This window comes from Corythoichthys intestinalis, chromosome 3 (genome assembly GCF_030265065.1).
Source record: "Corythoichthys intestinalis isolate RoL2023-P3 chromosome 3, ASM3026506v1, whole genome shotgun sequence".
Classification (NCBI taxonomy): domain Eukaryota; kingdom Metazoa; phylum Chordata; class Actinopteri; order Syngnathiformes; family Syngnathidae; genus Corythoichthys; species Corythoichthys intestinalis.
Genome location: NC_080397.1, coordinates 38357069 through 38381016, shown reverse-complemented (window position 1 = coordinate 38381016; position 23948 = coordinate 38357069). Strand labels below are relative to the sequence as shown.

The window sequence follows — 23948 nt, the reverse complement described above, 5'->3', positions numbered from 1 at the left end:
TTGTCAAATATACAACATATAAATTATTTTTTCATGCTTTATTTGTTGGACAATGTTTAATTACTTTAATTGTGACCCTATTTGGTATGTTATGAAATTACTTCACATTTGGTCTTTAAAAGTTGTACTTACCCTTCTGATTTCTGCTGTGGAAAAGCCTGATGTCCTGAGCTGCTCACATTCCTTATGACTGGTCTTAAATCCTTCCACCAGTTCTTCATACTAAGAACGTACATCATTGCATTGACGCTTTTGACATTGAGCTTCACACTCACACATTTAAAGTGAGTTTGGGTGCTAAATACCTGGTGATATGTATCACTGATAACGTCGTCCGCCAGGAACTCTGCGGGAACATCAAGTTTAACAAGAAAGCGAGCTAAATAAGCCCTCTTCTTCAGTTCTGGGACCCTCTGCAGCAGCCAATGCAAGATGGGATGGACAGCAGGTTTGCTGCCAACCACAAGACCTTGTCTGAAGCTGCTCCTAAAACGAAACATGGTATGAATTAGAAATTTCCCCTTTCGGGCAAAATAGTGCATTAATAAAAACTTACAGATCCGACTGGTTGCCAGGCGGTTTGTATTTCAGCATCCCAAGTAGAGCACACATTCTCTTCGCAGTTTGTTCGGGCATTTCCTCGCGAATATCAATAGCTTGCTGAAAATAAGACTTGATTTATTAAAATGGCCTGGCCTAACAACAGGCGACAAAAGGCACATTCCTTACCTTTGCGTCTACTTCAGCTAAAACGTCATTTAAGATCTGGAGCAGTTGCATCGGTTCCAGGGAGTCAAATGTGATGAGATTAAAGTTTTTCCTGAACGGGTCTTTGTTCAATTGTTCGACAATAAATTTGAGTTGCTCACTCATCGTGTCTCGCTTCCGGGCGACTTTATAAAGCCGCTATAAACCTTTGAATTTCTGCTTCTGTCGTTGGCTAAGCTAAGCTAGTTTTCTACGTCTGCCTCGAAATACAACTGGTGCATTTACGGGAAATAAAAAGGTCGGAATTTCTACTTTCAACCAACATTCGCTAAATACTGTTAGTATTTCTGTCTTCACAGACGTCTTTCAAGCTCAACATCATGCGTAAAACGTGTATGAGAATACAGTGCTTGTGCCTCCAAATCAATCAAGGGTTTATGAAATACAAGACTTGACTTCATCTCCACAAACGCACATATAAAATTATTCAAATACATATAATCCGAGTGTCACATAAATTAATATACCTCCACAGTATTTAAAAATGACACATGGTGTACAATAACAAGCTCTTATTTACTTTTTCGAACTATCCCTTCATCCATTTATCTGTCTACGCTTGTCCTCATCTTGGATTGGTGGTTGAAAATCCTGATTTTCATGTGAAACCAGAATGCATCAATATCACTCCGCGTTGGTACAGTTACCGTGGATACCTGAAAAGTGTTCCGGGTTGGTAGCCAACCGGATTGAAGCTTTAAAATATTTCAAAATTATAAATAAATCTCTAAATAAAGCACAAAGAGATATACACACATATGAACTGAATAAAAAATAAATATATAAAAATAAATAAAAGCTAACTCAACACTCATTTTTGTGAACGTGTGACTCAACTCAATGTTGTGTCCGTTTCAACTTTAAACGTAAGATGGCGGTGTTGACACCTGTTTTACATTTGCAGCACGATTTTTTGAGTATTAAATCTAATCCGTGCACAGCGTGATGTTGTTCCCGAATCACGCGGAAATGTTTCAGAAGACGATTATGGTGAAAGGTTACGTGAATAAAAGTTGTCTTTGCAAATGCAATTATTTCCCCACCCCTTCAACAACATCAAAGGCAGCTACATAAAAAAAAAAAAACTGTCTTTACTACACGCGTGGTTTTCTGAAAGTCTCATTTGTTAAAAGTAAAGTAAGCTTTGTATCGTATTCATTTTAACTTTGTTACGTGTATTCACACAGGGATGCCCCGCCTCTTCTGCTGCTGCTCTTCGACTTGTGGCCAAAACACCACCAGTACTGCGATTCTGTCTGACAGCGAACACAGAAGACGAAGGCTCTTTAGAGAATGAGCGTTTGAACAAAATACTTCAAGAAAAACTTCATATTTCTCGGACGAGCCACTAGGACCAAAGGAATTGGACAAGTGACTGTAAGTAAAGACTAAGCAGATTTTCTTTATTAAGTGAATGTGGATCCACAATTTTCCCAACGCACCATGGAGATTTTGAGACATAGAAAGTTAGGTTCACTGTATTATTTGCAGGGATTTTTGTCTTTAATTTTTTGTGACTAGTATTTGTCTACAGTAGAAGTACAACTATGGTTGAACCAGTAGGGTTTGTGGAGGCTTGGAAAGCCCAGTTTCCTGAATCTGATCCGCCATGTATGGAGTTGAATTCTATGGGAGATATTGAACAGGAGTTGGACAAATGTAAGACATCCATCAAAGAATTGGAGAAGGAAGTAAACAAAGAACGGTTTAGGATGATCTACCTGCAGACCCTGTTGGCAAAAGAGAGAAAGTCCTATGATGGCCAGCGATGGGGGTTTAAAAGGATTCCTCAGACAAGTGATGGAGACCTTCCCGCAGTGCCAGACATCCAGATGTCTCACAAAGAGGAAGTGTTAGTAGTACAGCCACAGACAGCACCTGGGAAGACAGGTAAGCGGTCCCCAGATACAGAAGGAGAGGTTGAGGTTGCCAAACAGAAAACCGGTGAGACACCTGCCCGGCAAGAGTCAGACTTTTCCGAATTCCCGGTAGGACCGGGTTCAGTGGCGGCTCTGAGATCCAACTTTGAGCGCATCAGGAGAGCCAACTCTCACACAGGTGGTGATGGCAGAGGGTTTTCGGTGACTGGAGGGCCAGACAAACCTTTCTACGTGAATATGGAATACCATTATGAACGAGGACTGGTTAAAGTTAACGACAAGGATGTCTCAGAAAAGATCAGCACACTTGGCTGTCAGGCCATGCAGATGGAACGCAAGAGGACTCTTTATTCTGTACCAGGGAACCTGTCAGCCACCACAGGGGACATAAACAAGTGCTTTCAGAGGGGCCGGTCCACGGAGGGGACATGCAGTTACACCGGGTCATATGACGAACCAGAGGTCACCCATCACTTCCTGAAAGATGGTTCCACTGGAGGGAAATCTGAGCCACAGCCAATTGAGTGCCAACCGTACACTAGCGTGTATGTTGGGGGGATGATGGCTGAGGGAGACACTCGGGTGATCCACATTAAAGACCACAGCATAGACGAGAACACTCACCTAACATGGCCACGACGCTCTTGCTCTCCCAGCGGCTTTGAAGACGACGGAGGAGGAGGATACACACCAGACTGCAGCTCCAATGAGAACTTGACATCAAGTGAGGAGGACTTCTCCTCAAGCCAGTCCAGCCATATTTCTCCCAGTCCCACCACCTATCCGATGTTCAGAAACAAAAGTCGCTCACCTTCCCAGCAGTCGTTTGACAGCAGCAGCCCACCCACACCCATCTCCCAAAAACGTCTGAAGCAGCAGGTGGAGGTGACCGAACAGATCAGAGGACATAAAGCAGGCCAACCTTGGCCCAGTGATGGGGAGTCCACCACATCTAGCAGGACCTCCCATGACAACAGTGTTCAAGGCGATCTGGGTAAGTCTGCGAAAGTACTCTTTGGGCTTTTTCTCTGAAACAATTAACCACATTAGTATTTGTGTTTATCATGAAATATTTAATTTAATTTTGGGAAATATTATTTCAGTGATAATGAGTCAATGAAGTACTATCATCTACAATATGTATATCAAACTTTCTCCAGAAAACCATTTTGCTGTTTGAATGGAGTCAGCAGGTCTGTCCATTAAGTTCACTAGTTCAGCTGGGTTGAATCTTGCTCACAGTCATACTACTTGAAAAGTACATTAATAATACTAATGTAGTATTGACTGTAGTTAATGTAAAGAAATAATACAATTTTAATAGATTCCACTCTTTGCTTAAAGTATGAGCAAATGACTGCCATTTTTCCAAAAAGTTTGTCATTGTTTTCCCCCCTTGATAAAACACTCAATAAAATATACAATGTTTCGGATAAAAGAAATATATTTTAACATTGAAGTAAATGTTACAAAGTGTATATATATATATATATATATATATGTACAGTGGGGACATTGGGGTGATCTGAGCCAGATGACCCACCCTTTGTATCTCTTGGTAACTGTACACAAGCTTTGTCATGTGATCATAAATCCAGGAAGACCCATAATTTCTGTCTTGCTTTGTTAAAGAAAAGCACATGGGATAAGAATGAGTGCTTATTTCAAACAAAAAATATTTTTCACTTTCAAAGTAAATTATCTGCATAACAGGTAATATAAGAAAAATTCATCAAGGTCAAAAATTATATATTGTACATCATTGACGGGTGCTGGTCTTTCAATGAGGGGTAGCTCAAACTGTGTCCGCCGTGTGAGTGCTTTGTGACGGTGGAGGGGCTCAGTGGCACCAGCTTGGTAGGGACAGAAACAAGACCGCAAGAAATCAAGTCTCTAAACACAAGCAGCTACAATAAAAAAAAAAACACCAGAAGTAAGCTCGATTTTTCGTTAGTCGCTTTTAACAAATTAAGTGTCGTGAGGATGATTATGAAAGTCTCTGGTTCAACTCAAAACAACAGAATGAAAATTGAAAAATGCCTCCCTACGACAAAATCAATGATTCGCTCATTTCCCTGTCAGTTAAAAAGGGATTCAGCCTCAGACAGATCATTCAATCATCATGCAGAGGACCAGAGCATCTGGGCCAGCTGAGCCCAGCCCACTGCCCATAGACCCCCAGGGACGCAGAGCGTACGATGGGCTGGATAAACCCAGCCTTGACTCGTTTGTTTCGCTGTAGTGGAACAATGTACTCTCAACTCTTGAGAACCACAACTTTCCACTGTTTAAAGCAGTGATCCCCAAACACCTGGCCGAGGACCGCTACTGGTCCTTTGTGCATTTGCTACCGGGCCGCGGAGACATAATAAATAATTTGTTAACATCCGCAATCTGGCCAGTGCCTCTTGACTAATCAGAGTAGAGGTTCGTGTACGCAGCCCTCTGGCGGTTGCCCGCCATTACTGGGGTGTTTGCACACCTATAGAAGCCAACCTCAATCAATGTAAACGGTAACATTAGCTGCTGTTGGTGTGTGCTGCGGGCGGCTACGTCTTTGGACAGTTTTTTTTTTTTTTTATGGGGAAAAGGCCACTTGCAGAGCCAGAAGAGGTTAGTCCGTTCTGCATAATATGTGGCTAAAAGCTAGCAAATGAGGCAACAAAAGCGAATGCACTGTGTGCATCATACCTCGTGGCGAACCGTATCACTAAAGCAAAGAAATCTTTGGTGGAACCAACCAAAAGAAAGATTAGACTCTCTTCTTTTAGCAGAAAAAAAAGTTCATATCTTTTTCCATTCTTTAGAAATCAGCATTAGAAAATAGCTTAGTTTGAGCACGTTTCCAATTTCTGATGAAAAAACAGAAATTGAGCTTTTTGTGAACGCATACATTTCAAACATAACTGACTTTAACACAGCTATTTTTTGCTTTAGTTACATCCCAAACATCTAAATAATGTTTTCCTTTTACAAAAAAACAAACAACAAGACAAATAGAGCTTTTGATAGCAAAGTAACAATTTATTTAGACATAACTAACTGAAAGATGAAATTGTGTTGGCCGCAACAGCGGGTTAAACTTTCCCCTCATTGCCTCCTGTTTCAAAAAGATGAATTTTTTTTAGTCTCTGCGGGCTCTGCTCGCGAGTAGCACGGATTGTACGGCATCTAGTGGTCCCGGTCGTTCTGCTCGGTCGTCCAGCGCCTGTCATCCAACGGTCGTCTTCCACCCTCTCCCCGGCTGTGCAGCTTGGCCGTTGGTAGCCGTTGAATAGGGTTGCGGGTCTTATCAAATGCGCTACTGCCCTCCAGTGGCCAATTTTATTGCTTTAAAATGGGTTTTGAGCTTTGTGCATTCTATCTGGGATACATGGGAACCTATAGATGAGATTGTGAAAAAAAACGCAAAAGACGTATATATACGTTTTTGGGACACTGAAGCAATTAAAAATAGAACGTATTTATACGTTTTTGGGAGCAAATGAGTTAATGTTCGTTTTTAGCTCCGTCATGTTATTTTATATTTACTGTAATTTTCTGCCACACATCTCGGGCCCGTCAAAAAAGGCCCACATCACACCGGTCCATGGTGCAAAAAAGGATTGGGACCACTGGTGTAAAGGACTGTTAGGCTGCGTGAATGAATGAAAAGCAAGTGGCATGGTAAACAGTGACGAGAAGCTGATTCTGAACAAGATTTGAGCACATTGTAGCGCATATTTAGTCGATGACATGTACACACAACAGTATAGATTTGATCTCTTATTTTTTGACATTTTGGGGGAAGCTGAGCTTCCCTTGCAGTCTTAAAACAATTGCCTTTGTTGTACATGTTGGTGATTTTGTAACCTATAAAATCATGTGAGTCACTTTGCTGAAAATTATCATGAATTTCCAAGCTCACCTGTTTTTTTCCCCCAAAATGGTGGGTATGGGGAAAATGGAGCCATCATTATATTGGCTTAGTCAACAGCCTTGTTGGCAATGAGGTGAGTGTCAGATTTCTCAGAAGGATCTGAGGAATCACTGGCAGTAAGAAACCCACCTTTGCATTCAAGGAAAATGATGATGCTTCTTTCTCTCGGAGTGATGTACTGAAAAAGTTCCCTTAACCTCAAAAGGCTGGAGGGACTGCAAGGCGGGAGCAACAGTTTGTGTTCCCTTACAACTGGAAATTGGAATATTGAATAGTTAGTCTTGATGTCATGGCTAAATTGCTTCAAAATCAATTGATTTGTTAATGGTAAGCAGTAAAAACACATATGGTTCATTTTTTTAAAGGTCATAATTTGTCAGAAATCGATCCTGAGAAGTTCGTTTAGTAGGACACATCCTGAAATAGAAGAATATGTTGTGATTCTGCCTCTGTGTATTTTTTTCGTTATGTGAGGGGCAACATAAGTAAAAAGTGGCTCATCTTACCCAAAGCTCCCCTACCAAACAAGCTTTGTAACAGCATTACCTTCAGCAATAAAATGTATCATGTCGCAGAAATATTCCTTTTTTTCTTTCCAGATAATCTGAAAATAAGTCTATGTAAACACAATCCTTTTGAAAATAATAAAAAAAAAACCTTAAGAACTGTTAGACCGCTAGACTCTTCTCATCTGATCCTTGTCTGTTGTAGAAGAGAAACAGCAACCCACTCACACTCATTTGTCATGCAGTGTTGTTAAAAGGCGTGAGCCAAGGAGACGGTAAGATATTTGTTGCTTGGATGCACATACCTCAAGCCAAAAATTGAGAACAAGCTGATAAATCACTGCTTCTGCTATATGTTTAAATCCGGTATAGGCGGAACATCACAACCCAGAAATAGGTAAACAGGCTTACTGTGAAGGCCACAATAAATAGCAGCACATTGGTTGAAAACGTGATAGTTTGAAGTTAAATGCAGGCATTTTAATTTATTGAACAGACACGATACAAAGCCTAAACATAACATATTGTCATCTTTTGTGGTTCCGTAAGGTCTGGCTTTTTTACGTCCCCTTTTCCATGCACTCGACTTGGAAGGAAGTGCTTGAAATTCCAAATGCGGAAGTAGGTTGCATATATAGCCTATGGGCACCATGTCTTTGGCTGTGTTCAGCATGAGTGACTCTGACTGCCTTCCACTAGACTCTCTCTCGTTATATGCAAAACAATGAGAAAATGATTCCACTCATGTTGTTTGAGTTTTAGCAGAACTTAAACTCAATTGGGGAAAGCTGCTAAATGGAGATGAAACAGGGGCGTTACCGGGAGGGGGGGGGGGGGGGCGGGGGGCTCACACACACGTTAATTCCAGCACGCGCTTCCTTATCCCCCCGCCCACGCAATGTGCAGACAGAGCCTGTCTGTTCCAAGGCAGCACTTCATTGAGTGAGTATACTCAAATCTTCTCACTTACACACAATGAGTTGCCACAGCAACCGTTTAACAAGTTAAACGATGATTGATGCATGCGGCGCTTTTGAAGCCGTGACTCTGGCAAGATCAAACACAAACTTCAGTCAACATCGTTAAATTTAATAAGCAACTCCAGTGCACGTGCACTGCCTGCCTGGGGAACAAAGAGCAGGGAGAGGGAATGAAATGAAATGACTGCCCAGCATACCAAATACAGCCTCGAATGTATTGTGGCCAGGATTATTATGCAGTTTATTATTATCATCATCATGATTCTGTTAACCTGCAGAGAAGGGAAATGTAATGAGATGACCTACAAAAGCTTGGCCAGGCTTGATGAAATGCATATTCTTCACACCATAATGAGCAGTAATACATTTTCTCCCCAAAGCCTGGTAATGAATGTTAATTCTTTGCAGCTTTAATCAGCTTTTTCCCAGCACAACACAACAGTGGGAAAATATTTTTTTTTACCATGTAATTGTCATAACTCGCAAAAACGGGAATTGATTGACATGATGCCTTGATCACTGATAGAGATTAAGAGACTTAGTATGTTTTTGTTTTCTTAAAATGACCCGTGCTCCTTTTCACCCCATTCTGCTTGTGGCCCACGGAGTGCTAGAGAATGCACTCAATGAAAGGCCATGACATAGGCAGTGCCTGCCCCCAGGCTCCCTAGTCACTTTGGCCTGGTCCACTCTTGAGTGTTTTTGTGTCAGCACACATCAGTGTTGTTGTCCTTGGTTCCGAGTCATTAACTTAAAGGGGTTTGTCTAGCGTGATAAATTTAGGGAGTCTCTTTTGTCGTTGGAGGTGGGAAAGGAAAATCCCTGACAACTCACTCAAAAAGAGGATTGAGTGGCTTAAAATGTGTCACACGGCTTCCAATCGAAATGCTAGCCATCAGTGCTTCCTGTTGTAATGCATGAACACAATAGCAGAATCTGTCATTGTTAGCAAGTATTGACTTGGTAACAATATAACAATTTTAAGTGGGATAAGAAGACAGTTTTGGCCAACTTGGGAATGTTATGGACAGAAGTCAGGAGATAGTTAAGGACTTTTATTGTTGTTGCTTGTTAATTCCCCATGTATCAAGGTTGAAGCCAAAAATTCTGCAATAAGGGATTGGGATACAGGAAATTGTTTTCCTCTGCCTCTCAAAAATTATCCAGCGCGGGTTGGATTAAGGCAGATGCACAGAATGTGTTGTTATATAAGGTGATCCAGTCCAAAGCTCTTCGACACAAAGCATGTGACAAACAAGCAGATCACGCGCGATCTAATCGGCGTGAAGTGTAAGCTAGCACGCCTCTGGGACCATTGCAATGCACAATACGTTCAATCTGGTTCAGCGTTGCTTCTCGTTCTTATTTGACAATCAGTGCTGCAAACTGGAGGCAAAGCAAACAATTCATTTTACATTAGAAATAACTCATTGGCTGCCATGGAGGGCAAAAGATGTCCAATCCATCTGAATTGGGAAAACTGTCAGTGAAGGATGTTTCAATGGCAGTCAATGAGTTTATAGTGGAAGTAGTGATTTTTACTATTCTTATTTTGAAAATGATTTGAGAGTCTAAACCTGATATGGTGATCCCTCGTTTTTCGCGGTTAATGGGAACCAGAACCCGGCGCGATAAACTAAAAACCGTGAAGTAGAGCACCCCCCCAAAAAAGTTTTTTTTTTTTTTTTGCGTGTTCAATATATGTATTCAGATTTAGCATTAGAAAGATATATATAAAAGATGTTTTTTCAGTTTTTTCCCCAAAGTATAAATGTATATATTTTAATGAATGGTTTTTAAGCACTTGAAATGTAATAATTATGATAAGTTTTAAACATGTTACTGTCCCACTGAATTATTTTTAAACAAGAATAAAGTAAAAAAAATGCTTGTGTTTATTAAATCCTTCAATGAGTGAGTCCATTCAAATCCCCTCAAGCTTCTCACTTACACACAATGAGTTGCCACAGCAACTGTTTAACGAGTTAAATGATGATAGACATATGCCACGCTTTCAAGTTTCGACTTACAATCGTCTCTGGCAAGATCAAACCTTAGTGTCTGTCAGTCATCATTAACTTTAACTCATTCACTCCCAGCTATTTTCACTGGTGCAACCCCCTCCGCTCCCGGCCGTTTTACTTGATTTTGACTGATTTTGCAAGGCCCACAGAAAATTCTGTTCTATTGCTATGTAAACATGGAACCCACCAAAAGAAAGATTACTCTCTTCTTTCAGCAGGGAAAAAAAGTTAGTTCATATCTTTTTCCATTCTTTAGAAATCAGCATTAGAAAATTGCTTAGCTTGAGCAATTTTCCAATTTCTGATGAAAAAACTGAGAAATTGAGCTTTTTGTGAAAGCATACATTTCAAACATGACTTTAACACAGCTACTTTTTGCTTTAGTTACATCCCAAACATCTGAATAATGTTTTCCTTTTACAAAATAACATGAACAACAAGACAAATAGAGCTTTTGATAGCAAGGTAGCAATTTATTTACACATAACTAACTGAGAGATGACGCTGTTGTGGCAGCGACAGCCGGGGTAAACTTTTTCCTCATCGCCGCCTGTCTCTGCTCGGCGAGCAGCACAGACCCAACATCATCGTCCGTTGCACTGGTGGTCCCGGTCGTTCTGCTCGGTTGTCTAGCACCTGGCATCCCGGGCGTCCTCCGGGTTGTTCTGCTCGGTCGTCGTCCGCCTGGCATCCTGGACGTCTATTCGGTTGTCTTCTGCTGGCGCCCTGGCCGTGCGGCCCGGCCGTTCGTTCCGTTGTATCGGGTTGCTGGTCTTACCAAATGCGCTACTGCCCTCCAGTGGCCGGTTTTATTGCTTTAAATTGGATTTTCAGCATTGTGCTTTGGAGCTAAGTTGAATCAGAACCCATAGATGTCTTTTGTGAAAAAAAAAAACGTAAAAGACGCCAGTGCACTGCCTGACCAAGAAAAGTGAGATGCCACAGCAACTGTTTAACAAGTTAAATGGTCATTGATGCATGCGGCGCCTTGAAGTTCGCTGTCTCTGGTAAGATCAAACCCAAGAATCTGTCAATCATCGTTAACTTTAATAAGCAACTGCAGTGCACTGCCTGACCAACAAAGTGCAGGGAGAGTGAGACTACGTGATCAGCTCGGGACAGTTCATCTGTATTTATTTATTTCGAATTCAGAAAAAAAATTTGTGATGGACTGACGGCGCGAAGTTTGAAGCGCGAAGTAACAAGGGATCACTGTACCTGACATTTGGAGAACTAATTGCAGTTTTAAGTTTTTTTTTTTTTTCAATGTTATTTATTGTTATTAAGTATATATCATTTGGATACGATTGCATAATGTGTAATTAGCATTTTTACCATACTTCTCTAAAGAAAACTGTAATAGTTTTTCTTTCCTTGCTTAACAAAACTATACTTACTAATACTGTACAGTTCTACCAATTATTTGCAACTTTACTTACTTTGAATTTAGCGCTTCGAACATAACTGAGTTGCTTCGACAACAGTTCCACTTTCTCACATTATACCCGAAGAAAACAAATTGCTAATCTGCACTTTAAAAGCATTACGTCTAACATTTTCCTTAAAGCACGTTGTTGCCTGTGTGCCACTCCACCTAGAAAACACTGTTATAGTCATGCCCTCAGTGCCACCTTTTTTTTTTCTAAATGTGTAGCCTGCAAGTCGGGGCAGCTCTGATTACATCACTCAGACGGTGCTGTTTTTAATTGGTGCCTTAAAAAAAAGGGTTCACCTTCTTGTTTTAAGAGTGTTCTGCTGGTAATGCCCACTGAACATTTGAGTGTTTTATTTATTCACAAACTGTTTCCAGGTTGGAAAGCTTTTAAACTTTTTTTGTTTCCATATAAGATGCTGCATAAGCTGTACAGTCCTTGTACATCCTTTCGTCCTGACCTTAATGTGTAAAATTAATGGAGTGTCCCAGCTAATGCACATTACATACTACTGGAAATCTTCATGCTACTGTGTTCTGCGATATTGCCCCCGTCTAAATAAGAATTAGTGCTGACAAAAAGGCACAGCTGTTTCACGTGAGCCTTGTATAATGAGTTATCAGATGTCTGGATTCACTTTCTGATGTTGTAACAGCATTTGTGCGCATGTCGCTGGATTAAGAATTACTGCACTTTTCCAATAAACTGGCCTTTGTTGTGGTTAGGCTCTTGCAGGGAGCAGTGGGAAAGCATTGTTGTTCTTTTTAACTTTATGTGAGAGTTGTGGCCAAAATGTACCTTGATCTTGTATTTGTGAAGACCATAAAATATCAATTTCTTTTTCCACGTGTGCTATGCTTTTGTTACTCAGAGACGCTTTTGGTTTTTTTTTCAGAGAGTGATTGTTGTAGAGCTGAAACGAGTACTCGAAGTTTAAAAACTGAGCCGAGTAATTTTATTCACCTCGAGGAATCGTTTAGTTTTGCCAGCTCTAAGCATGACGTTTTTCCCGGACTACTTTTAATGCGGGACAAAGCGCTGACGTCACGTGCGTAGAGGAAGAAGCAATAAAATTTTTTTTTAAAAAACTTACTGCAGCCGACAGCCGCTACAAACTACGCCAACGTTGCTAAAAACTACGCCTGCATGATGCTAGTGTGGTAGCAGGTAGTGTCCGATGCGTCTCATAGATATCGCATGAATTTAGTACTGGATGCGAAATGACAGACTCTGCCGCATCTGGGCAACTAGTAGACAGCCGCCATCTTTAAGCAGTAGACTTCTCATCGCTAATAAATATAACGTTACCGTCACTCGCTCACGTAACGTTAGCCCTTCGGAGGGCTAGGTATCTATTGATTATGACTAGGGTTGTTCCGATCATGTTTTCTTGCTCCCGATCCGATCCCGATATTTCCCGATCCGATTGTTTTTTTTTTTCTCCAGATTCAATTCCAATCATTCCCGATAATTTTTCCCGATCATATACATTTTGGCAATGCATTAAGAAAAAAATGAATACAACTCGGACGAATATATACATTCAACATACAGTACATAAGTACTGTATTTCTTTATTATGACAATAAATCCTCAAGATGGCATTTACATTATTAACATTCTTTCTGTGAGAGGGATCCACGGATAGAAAGACTTGTGACTTTGTATATTGTGACTAAATATTGCCATCTAGTGTGTAGTAGTGTTGGGAAATAACATAAGGTGTTAAGAAAAAGATCAATTGCTACCTTGCTTCCCCACATTGCTTCCCATGATATTTCTAATCGTAGGGAGAGGGATTGTAAGGCTTTAGCCAATTAAAAAAAGGCTCCAGAGGCTGCCAAAATTCACTGTACTCATTTTACGCTGCCTTTTATCTCTATATAGGTAACACGGCGCCATTACAGATTGAGTGCTACAATGCGTGAGTGGGTCGTGCAGCGCATGCATTAATTGCATTGAATATTTTAACATGATACAGTTTTTAAAAAATTAATTACCGCCGTTATCGGGATAAATTTGATAACCCTACCTTAAGCCTAAACTAAAGACTCTGGATGAGTGTAACATATTATGTCTGTAAAGTTGAATACAATTAGAAAACGATTTAATTAAAAAATATACTGTATATATAATAAAAAAAAAAGGCATGGTCAATATTTTTTTTGCCGATTCCGATACTTTGAAAATGACGTGATCGGGACATCTCTAATTATGACCATTGTCGATGCGTGGCTAACGTGTCTTACATACAGGCTTTATTTAATCTGTAAAAACACAAGGTGATGAGGGTGTAAAATTAAAACATAATAAAGCTAACTGTCAGTTTAGCTCAGTAGTCATTGCTGAATAATTAAATACCTAGTAGCACTGGTCCCTAATGTGCTCCACTACAGCAGGTATCATACATTTATTTTGAACACTGCAAAAACTCAAAATCCTATCAGTACTTACAGTTTAGACCAGGGGTGTCCAAACTTTTTGCAAAGGGGGCCAAATTTGGTGTGTTAAAAATGTGGGGGTAGAACAATGTATTTAAGCAAATTTTAGCAAGCCATTTTGTGTGTCACATTTGCTTCATTATTTTTTTTATTACGTAATAATGTCAACAATCTCGCAACTAGCCTTGTGGCGTTCTCTTTCGACTCTCGGGCTTTTACGAAATACTGCTGCTGTGAAATTAAACTATCTTCAAGTTGCTTCAATTTCTCGCTGCGTATCTTCCCTGTAATATTGTCGTACATGTCAGCGTGTCATGTTTGGTAATATCGCCTCACATTGAACTCTTTAAAAACAGCGACTGTTTTGGCCTTTCGCAGTCAACTTTTTTTTGTTGATTGTCGCCATTTTAAGAAAATTGGGAGTAAAGGGTCACACGGGGTAATGTTGCTTAGAGTGCTGCTGCCTTTTAGTGGGTAAATGAGGAGCACCATTTAGTGTGTAAGCTGCTTCATATGCTGGTGGCAGTACTGCTGACCAATTTATTAAGTCTGTGTGCGAGCCAGATAATATTGGTTTTATGACAGTGGCTGGGGGCCGGATGAAATTTGACCATGGGCCGCATTTGGCCCCCGGGCCAGACTTTGGAGATGTCTGGTTTAGACTAACTTAAAACTTAACTAGAACTTAAAAATAGCTTGACACGAATGGAAATTAAATGGAAACACGTGGGAAAAACACGTAGCTTTCATGTGATGTGTGTTATCAAGCGTAATTACATTTTTAGGTAAGAAATGTTTTTTTATAAGATCTAGAAGTTTTTTGAGTGAAAGCAGCGAATTTTTTGTAGTCACATCTGAGATGCAATTGTTGGCTGTTTTCAACAATGTACATCGAAAATGAAGACATTGATTGACTGAAAATAGTTCAATATTGGATTAAATGTCGTTTTTTTTTCTCATGTATATTTATAATTGCTCTTTACCTAAAAAAATGTTTTATCCGATTACTCGATTAATCGATAGAATTTTCAGTCGATTACTCGATTACGAAAATATTCGATAGCTGCAGCCCTAGATTGTTGTCTCCTGGTTTATGGTTATCTGGGCCAATTGTCAAGCTATAGACGGAGTTTCTGATTAGCTTAGGGGCTCTTTAAGGAGGCCAGCTCTCTGGTGGGTCTATATTGCCATAATTAATCATCATCATGGCTCCTAAATGCCAGTGGCAAAAGTTGTATGTAAAGCGGCTTGAAGATGAATCTAGCTGTTGGGACTGTTTTAGTGTTGAAGTAAAATAGTGAGGCTCAATCTTGATCGTGGGAAGGCAAAGAGGCTCTTGTTTCTCGATATAAAGTTATTTAAGTGATATTTTCTTTGGCATCCTTGCTCTGTTATTTATGTAAAAAACTACGTATAACTTCTGTGAATTGCTGTTTGCTACAATGTAATATGTAAAAATATTGTATTTTTATTTGTTGTTTACAATTCCCTTTTCTACGTTTTTACTGAGATCAGATAGAAATCACAAAAGAAAAATGAATTATGCATCACTGAGAAGTACTCATATGTGTTTGCCTCCCTAAAATACCCAGGGAGATAATAAGTCTGAACATCAAACAGCATACAAGACTGTGGACGGACTTTGGAAGACATGTTTGGCCTCAGTGTGCATCAAAAGAGTCGCTGTCTGCAAGAATTTACAGCGGGTTGTTTCCAAATTATGTCAGATGGAGAACATCGGGGTTTTCCCTTTCCGTATTCTGTACTTCACTCATACCCTTGAGGCTTAATGCTGTTCAAGCAGCTCATTACAAGGTCCTTGGACATGGAGTCAATAAATCAAGGCATTTTCAAAGTTGCTTAAATTGTACTTACATTAAAGTCAGGGTCAAAATGTAATAAAGATTTCATGGCATGACAAAAGCCATAATTTAATTTTCTATTCTCTTTGAATAGTTACTGTATACATTATTTAATTTTCTATTCTCTTTGAATAGTTACTGTATACATTAAAGATGTCCCGATCGATCGGCATCGATCGGGTCCGATCACGTCATTTTCAAAGTAGTGGAATCGGCAAAAAAATATTGGACATGCCTTTTTTAATATATATATATTTTTTATTCAAATCGTTTTCTAATTGTATTTAACGTTACAGACAAAATGTCTTACACTCATCCAAAGTAGATTTGGCTTTAAGTAGGGTTATCAAGTTTAACGCGATAACGGCGGTAATTATTATTATTTTTTAATTAATCACGTTAAATAATTAACGCATGCGCTGCACGACCCACTCACGCATTCTCGCATTCAATCTATAAAGGCGCCATTTTACCTATATATAGAACTAAAAGGCAGTGCATAATGAGTAGAGAGAATTTTGACAGCCTTTGGAGCCTTTTTTACTTGGCTAAAGCCTTAAAATCCCTCTCTCAGCAAGTAAAAATATCGTTGGAGGTAATGTGGGGAAGAAAGGAAGTAGTTGATCATTTTGTTAACACCCTATTTTCTTTCCCAATGCAGAGAAGATATATCAATTGGTGCCCCTACGCACAGTCATGGTTGCACTTCCCATCATGCATTTGGGCAGAACAGTTAAATGGCTGCAGTATCATTTACTGAAAGCTCAACAAATACACTAGATGGCAATATTTAGTCACAATATACATTTATCCTTTAAGAATTACAAGTCTTTCAATCCGTGGATCCCTCTCACAGAAAGAATGTTAATAATGTAAATGCCATCTTGAGGATTTATTGTCATAATAAACAAATACAGTATTTATGTACTGTATGTTGAATGTATATATTCGTCCGAGTTTTAGTCATTTTTTTCTTAATGCATTGCCAAAATGTATATGATTGGGAAAAATAATCGGGAATGATTGGAATTGAATCGGGAGCAAAAAAAAAAGCAATCGGATCGGGAAATATCGTGATCGGCAGATACTCAAACTAAAACGATCGGATCGGGAGCAAAACAACATGATCGGAACAACCCTAGTATACATGAATGAGTACCGGTAGTTACACTGAGTATACATCTGGTCAGGGTCTTATGATATAATCCACGGTAATTATGCATTCCAGCCTTTTGACACCTTTCTTGACTGTCATGTGTGTTAATAAAGGCTCTTTCTTGACGCGTTTGCCTACTGTATAAACCGGTTTTAGACCTAGTCTTTATACAGTGCTGGCCAAAAGTATTGGGACCCCTGCAATTCTGTCAGATAATGCTCAAAATTCTCCTCCAAAATGATTGCAATTACAAATGCTTTGGTTGTAATATTTCATTTATTTTGCTTGCCATGAAAAAACCCCAAAAGAGAATGGGGAAAAAAAATTATTATTATTTATTATTATTATTATCATCATCATTATTATTTTACACAAAACTCCAAAATTGGGCCGGACAAAAGTATTGGCACCCTTTGAAAAATCATCTGATGCTTCTCTAATTTCTGTAATTAACAGTACCTGTTACATACCTGTGGCACATACCAGGTGTTGGCAATGACTAAATCACACTTGCAGCCAGTTAAAATGGATTAAAGTTAACTCAACCTCTGTCTTTTGTCCTTGTGTGGACCACATTGAGCATGGAGAAAAGAAAGAAGACCAAAGAACTGTCTGAGGACATCGTTAACGGCAATCTCAAGGCTACAAGTCCATCTCCAAAGACCTGAATGTTCCTGTGTCTCCCGTGCGCAGTGTCATTAATTGCAGTGTCAGGCCCATGGCACTGTGGCTAACCTCCCTAGATGTGGATAGAAAAGAAAAGAAAAATTGATGAGAGATTTCAATGAAAGATTGTGCAGATGATGGATAAAGAACCTCGACTAACATCCAAACAAGTTCAAGCTGTCCTGCAGTCCAAGGGTACAACAGTGTCATACCCATACTATTCGTCAGCGTCTGAACGAGAATGGGACTTTATGGTAGGATACCCAGGAAGACCCCACTTCTTACCCAGAGACATAAAAAAGCCAGGCTGGAGTTGGCCAAAACTTACCTGAGAAATCCAAAAACATTTCGGAAGAATGTTCTCTGGTCTGATGTGACAAAAGTAGAGCTTTTTGGGAAAATACATCAATATAGGGTTTACAGGGAAAAAAACATAAAGCCTTCAAAGAAAAGAACACAGTCCCCCCCAGTTAAATATGGCGGAGGTTCCCTGATGTTTTGGGGTTGCTTGGCTGCCTCTGGCACTGGACCGCTTGACCTTGTGCATGGCAATATGAAGTCTGAAGACTACCAACAAATTTTGCAGCGTAATGTAGGGCCCAGTGTGAGAAAGCTGGGTCTCCCTCAGAGGTCATGGGTCTTCCAGCAGGACAATCACCCAAACCACACTTCAAAAAGCACTAGAAAATGGTTTGAGAGAAAGCACTGGAGACTTCTAAAGTGGCCAGCAATGAGTCCAGACCTGAATCCCATAGAACACCTGTGGAGAGATCTGAAAATGGCAGTTTAAAGAAGTTACCCTTCAAATCTCAGAGACCTGGAGCAGTTGAGCATTGTAAGAAACTAATTGATGGATACCGGAAGCGGTTGTTCGCAGTTATTTTGTCTAATATTTCACAAAATGAGCAGCAAAAGCAAAATGAACAGACGGGATGAGACGAGACAAGAGGAACACAAAAGTGGTATTCTGCCAAAATGAGCTACACCGACAAAACGTGCTACTCGAGGCGAATTTGACACACAAAGTACTACCGTCCACTTTCAGCTTGTTTTGTTTTGATGCATACAAGCAGAACATACTAAAGATGCCTTAAGAAAATACTTAAACATAGTAATATTAAAATAAGGGTGGTTTAAATACGCTACGTGACTAATGTGGTCAACAGATCAACAATCTGCTTTAAAGCTACCACAAGAAAACACAATGCTTAAAAGTATGAGAGGGAAACGCACGCAAAAAGTATTTGGAGGCAATGAAAAGGTAGTAAAACACTCGATAAAAACACAAATAGTAAGTACTCGAAGGCCTGTCACGATAACAAATTTTAATGTGCGATAATTATTCCCATAAATTATTGCGATATGCGATATTATTGCGCCCCCCCCCCCCAATTTTTTAACCAATTTACAATAACACAGTGAGAATACAGTATATATTAATAGATCAAGTACACCCATTTAAACGCGATAAATATTTACGCTTAAATTCAAAAATACTTTTTAAGAAATCACAACTAAAAACAATACACCATGCCTCTTAAGTAAAAAACAACAATATTGATACCACACAGAAACACATAATTAATATTAAAAAAAAAAAAAATTGCACTTAATAACTTAAAGTGCCTGTGACACGAAAAATCATGTTTATTTCATAATACACGCGGTATTTTATGCCCCTGAATGATATGGGCCGCTTGGATGTGTGTGAAAGCGATCGCTATTTTTATTTAGTTTTTTGAATCCCGCGCCATGAAAATGAGTGACTTCAGGCTTCGGTCTTGCATTGAGGAGGAGGGCGCTGTGACGTGTACGGCAGAAGACGCTACAGTGTACTGTTGTGTATGAGGACGAAGGATTCAGCTGATTTTGCGGATTAATACGTTTATTTTTCGCATCACGCCAGCCAAACGGCTGCAGAAAAATCATTCTGTATGAGGGAGAGGCGTATGCGCCTTTTTGGAGTTTCAAAAGGTTCCCATTCACCGTGGATATTTACTGTGGGACCATTGGACTTACGAGGAACTGAGTAAACATCTTGTTTTGTATTATGTCAAATACGAATACAGCGATTACAAATTAAACACTACAAACTTCCTTTAAATGAAGGACTACTTACGTTTGATCATTGATAGGCATAAAAAGCTCTCCTAATGCTCATTAGCAGCAGCACGTTAGCTGCACAACAACTCCAGCCACCCTCCTTCGGGGAACAAACTGTAAATTGCTCTCCGCCGGGCGGTTTGCCGATCCGCGAACACAATCGACGACCGGGTCGTCATGTCAAATAATCAAGGATAGTTATGTGTGATTTTCCGCTTCGAAGACTTTGACACATCACTCGGTTCGGGTTAGCATGTCGGCTAGCTGTCACGCCTTCTGGTTTGTTTACATTCTCCGAAGCCGGGGAAGGGAAATGACATATGTCCGATTTAGGTGTCATAAAATATCGTTCGGGAGGTGCGACAGTAAAGGTGAAGTCGACAGTTTTGACCATTATGGAGTAATTTTGCCATGTCGTCCTGAATAAATGCATTTTTATTATTTCATATTCCATTCAGCACAAGACTGTTATTTGTCATGACCATGCCATTTATTTAGCAATTTGGGAAAATACTTGGATAAAAAGAATATCCTGTAAAAATATTGAAGTTAAGAGACAGAAACAATGACATTTTGCTGCTCTCTTCGTCGCGTTTTCCTCGTTGTGAATAGTTCCCCCTCGACGGGCTGACTGGTCCTTCTCAAGCCATTTATATAGCTATTGGGGACAAATACTTGGGTAAAAAGAATATCCTGTAAAAATATTGGAGTAGAGAGACTGAAACAATGACATTTTGCGGCTCTCTTCGTCGCGTTTTCCTCGTTCTGAATAATTCCCCCTCAATGGGCTGAATAGTAAAACCGATGAGCCCAGTCTACCGCTGACGTCATCCACCTGTTGGGGACGCTAAAGCCCTATAATGGTAGGCGTGGCTAACCGGCAGATTAAAAGACTTAATTTCTCGTCATCTGTGTTTTGCTAAATTGTTGTATATAGTCGAATCGTCTTAAAATATGATACTAATTCACATAATAATGCCGTTTAAGACTTTTTTTCTCGTGTCATATGCTCTTTAAGCATTTAGGGAAATGAAAACTTTTCCCGTCATAGCTTCTGCAATGATGTTCAATAGGGATGCAACCATACAGTTAAGTCATGGTTCGGTACAATTTTTGATACTGGGGACACGATTTTTGATTTGATTCAATACATTTAATGCTCTGTAAAAAAAAAAATATATATATATTTTTTTGGTTTCGTTTTTTTTTTTTTGCTAACGTGCAAAAATTAAATTGCCATCATATAAACATGCATTTTAGTGCATAATATTTATTTGCTTACTTCTTACTGATCTGAAAAAATTTTGTATAAAAGTGCTGAGAACAATCTTTACTGTTTGTAAAGTGAGGCAGGGCACAATGTTGATTGCTACAGCTCTCTTAGCAGCTAGGTTTACTACATGAGAAAGACATCCTATTTGTGGTCCGAATCCATCTGTGTCACGTACTGAGTTAACAATATTTGCAACGTTATCTATAGTCACTGGTATGGATTGATTTGGCCTTCTTAACTTCCATTCAGTCATGACAGTTTAGAATTCATCGATGTAGTATATGGACTACGTGTCCCATAATCACTCTGGGCTCACGTAGCCAATGGCATGTTAGTAGCACATCTAGTTAGTCATTTCATGATGTCTAGTGTGTGCGCGCATTAAAAAAGTTAGCAAGCGCCGCTGAAGTCACGTCTGCTCATTACTACACAACACCAGTATATGACAATCGACTTTAATAAACAGGACAAGTTTGAAGCACAGCGCTCTTAATTTCATTCAGCTGTTCGTTGTCAAAGCGAGGTTGTTCGTAGCAGCCAAGTCGGTAACAATGTTTTGGCGGACTTCGTTGTAAATATCCGGCGTTGTGCCGTAAAAAAGCCGCCCCGCGTGAAATGTCACTCCTGACGGGAGCGCCCACACGTCAACAACACCGGCGTGCCATAGATGGTCCACAGTCACTCAGGAGCACTGACGCGGCCGGTATACGTTGAACAATAGGATATAATGGGAACGATTGGCTCTGGCGCTAGTTTTTGCTGGACCTGGAACGAAGATGCATTTTGCGCAGTTGGTAACGAGGAATCCTAATTTTTAACAGCACGTCTGCCGCACACGCATGTGCACGCGAGGCGATAAACCGCAGCGGAAAAATTACCGCCTTCATTTTTATTTGTCGCGCGATAAATGGAATTATTGCATATTGCGACAATCGCAGCTCGCAGCTTTTAACCGATGTGTGCATGTGATGGATGTCTCGCCAGGTAGGAAGGAATTGCAGAACACCGTTACTGTTCATCTAGTGACAGTGAGAAACTACGTCCTCACCCCTAGCGTCCATTGTGCGCATAAACCATGGCGCCCTCTGTCGGTCAAAAAATGTACTAAATATTTAGGTTTTTAAATCAATGGCAATATTTGATGTGTTTCTAAAAACAAATTTTAGTAAAAGAGAAAAAATTTGGCTTATTAGAGCCTACAAGTCTTTTAAGTCCGAGGTTCCCTTTAAGGTCCGTCAAGGTAGACAAACCTATCATTGTACCATAACACCAGCACCATAAGTGTAGTGGTTTTTGAAGCTAAAGAATGCAGCCCCACCTCTTCCTACCGTAAACGTTAGCCCACCAGAGGAAGTTCTGGTGGCAAGCCTGCCTCTGTGCAGAAGTGAGATACACCTGTTCCTCTGTGCAGTGTACAGTGCACACTAGTCAAAAGCTGGCAGGCCATCATGACAGCAGGTCCGGCATCGCCAGCTGCTCTCACAGTAAAACCTATGAATGGCCTCTTTTGTGCTGCCTTATCTGGAAACAAAAAAAAAGTTGTTTAAGAACTAAGCCAGACGACACACTGCTCACGAGCTCACCCACTTAGCTTGTTTACCCAGACACTTTGCCGTAGATAATTGAAAAAAATCCTCGGCATTTTTATGAACTTATGGACCTCCCCTGGCTCAGTGGTCCTCACTCAGCCTCAGTGTCTCTGGTCTTGTTGTCTCAGCTCCCCTCCTCGGTCACGGTCAAAGGGGCCTCTGTTGGTGGCTGGCAGGCAAGTGGTAATGGAATGTCTCAGTTGCTTGCAGGGTGTGTGGAGAAACTGTAATAATGAAATGTTAAGTGTGTTATGAGTTCACCTCTCTCATGACAACGTGACTTGTGTAGCTCGTTGCAGTAGTTGTCAACAAAGTTTGTTTTAGACAAATATGAGGTCGCTTGGTAAAGTCTATTTGTAGAGGATTCTCAAAATTCAGGAAAGATTGTTAGCTAGAATATTAGCTAAAATGTCGTGCGAGTCCATTTAAGGGGTCAGACAACACCTTTATCATTAGAACACAGCTGTAAGAATCTTGTTCAAAAATTGGAAGAAAAAGTTGTGTTTTTCTGATATACTAGTATAGTGGAGAAAAACAAGTAAAAGACAGTAATTCATGGGAAATGGCCACCCTTAATGCTGGCACACATTTTATCAATGCCGGTACTTTGATAGCCAATCAAATGTGAGCTTCCTTGATTGATTGATTCCCTTACTTGTGAGATCACTAATACACAGCGTCCCATGCGCCTGTGTTCTATTCTATCAGTGTTTATACATATCGGTATAGCTCTGAGAGATCGGCAACCCAAATTGTTGAAAGAGCCATATTGGAGAAAAAAAAAAAAAAACCAAATATGTTCGGAGCCGCAAAAAATTATAAGCCTTATATAAGCCGTATAATAAAGGCAACACATGCTGTATGTACAGTGGGGCAAATAAGTATTTAGTCAACCACCAATTGTGCAAGTTCTCCTATTTGAAAAGATTAGAGAGGCCTGTAATTGTCAACATGGGTAAACCTCAACCATGAGAGACCGAATGTGGGAAAAAAAACAGAAAATCACATTGTTTGATTTTTAAAGAATTTATTTCCAAATTAGAGTGGAAAATAAGTATTTGGTAACCTACAAACACAATGCGTACTTTTCTTCAATTTATTGAGCTCTCCAATCGTCGTAACTGAAATATACAAAATGAATTCATTTAAAACGTTGTACAATAGTATTTTTCCATGTGAGTAGCTTCAACTGATTAGCATCAAGAAAAAGTTGGCCAAAAACAAAACACATTTCCCTTTCAAATTCAAAATACAAACTAATTAAAACTTACAAAGACGAATGTTAGCCTAGGCTTAGCTGGAAGAACAACTTTGTCGAGGTTTTAAGTCTCACAACCGCTGAGTGAGA

At 39.9% G+C, this 23948-nt stretch overlaps 2 protein-coding genes across 3 annotated transcripts in view; one reads left to right on the top strand and one right to left on the bottom strand.

The window, feature by feature from the left end:
• The window catches only part of ift81 (intraflagellar transport 81 homolog), a 42259-nt gene extending 40899 nt beyond the window's left edge, over positions 1 to 1360 (bottom strand). Inside the window, exons 1-4 of the mRNA XM_057830985.1 lie at positions 730 to 1360; positions 557 to 660; positions 306 to 486; positions 133 to 222 (exon numbers count right to left, since the gene is read on the bottom strand). Of these exons, the coding sequence (XP_057686968.1) occupies positions 133 to 222; positions 306 to 486; positions 557 to 660; positions 730 to 873 (519 nt within the window). The 5' untranslated portion in view covers positions 874 to 1360. The remainder of the gene's footprint in view (positions 1 to 132; positions 223 to 305; positions 487 to 556; positions 661 to 729) is intronic.
• Positions 1361 to 1860: 500 nt separating this feature from the next.
• si:dkey-91m11.5 (PH_BCR_vertebrate and RhoGAP_Bcr domain-containing protein) overlaps positions 1861 to 23948 on the top strand; it is an 83304-nt gene continuing 61216 nt past the window's right edge. The window contains exons 1-2 of one of the 2 annotated variants that reach the window (XM_057830982.1): positions 1861 to 2145; positions 2303 to 3642. In XM_057830982.1, coding sequence (XP_057686965.1) covers positions 2316 to 3642 — 1327 coding nt within the window. In that variant the 5' untranslated portion in view covers positions 1861 to 2145; positions 2303 to 2315. The remainder of the gene's footprint in view (positions 2146 to 2302; positions 3643 to 23948) is intronic. The other variant, XM_057830983.1, reaches the window with a different exon arrangement.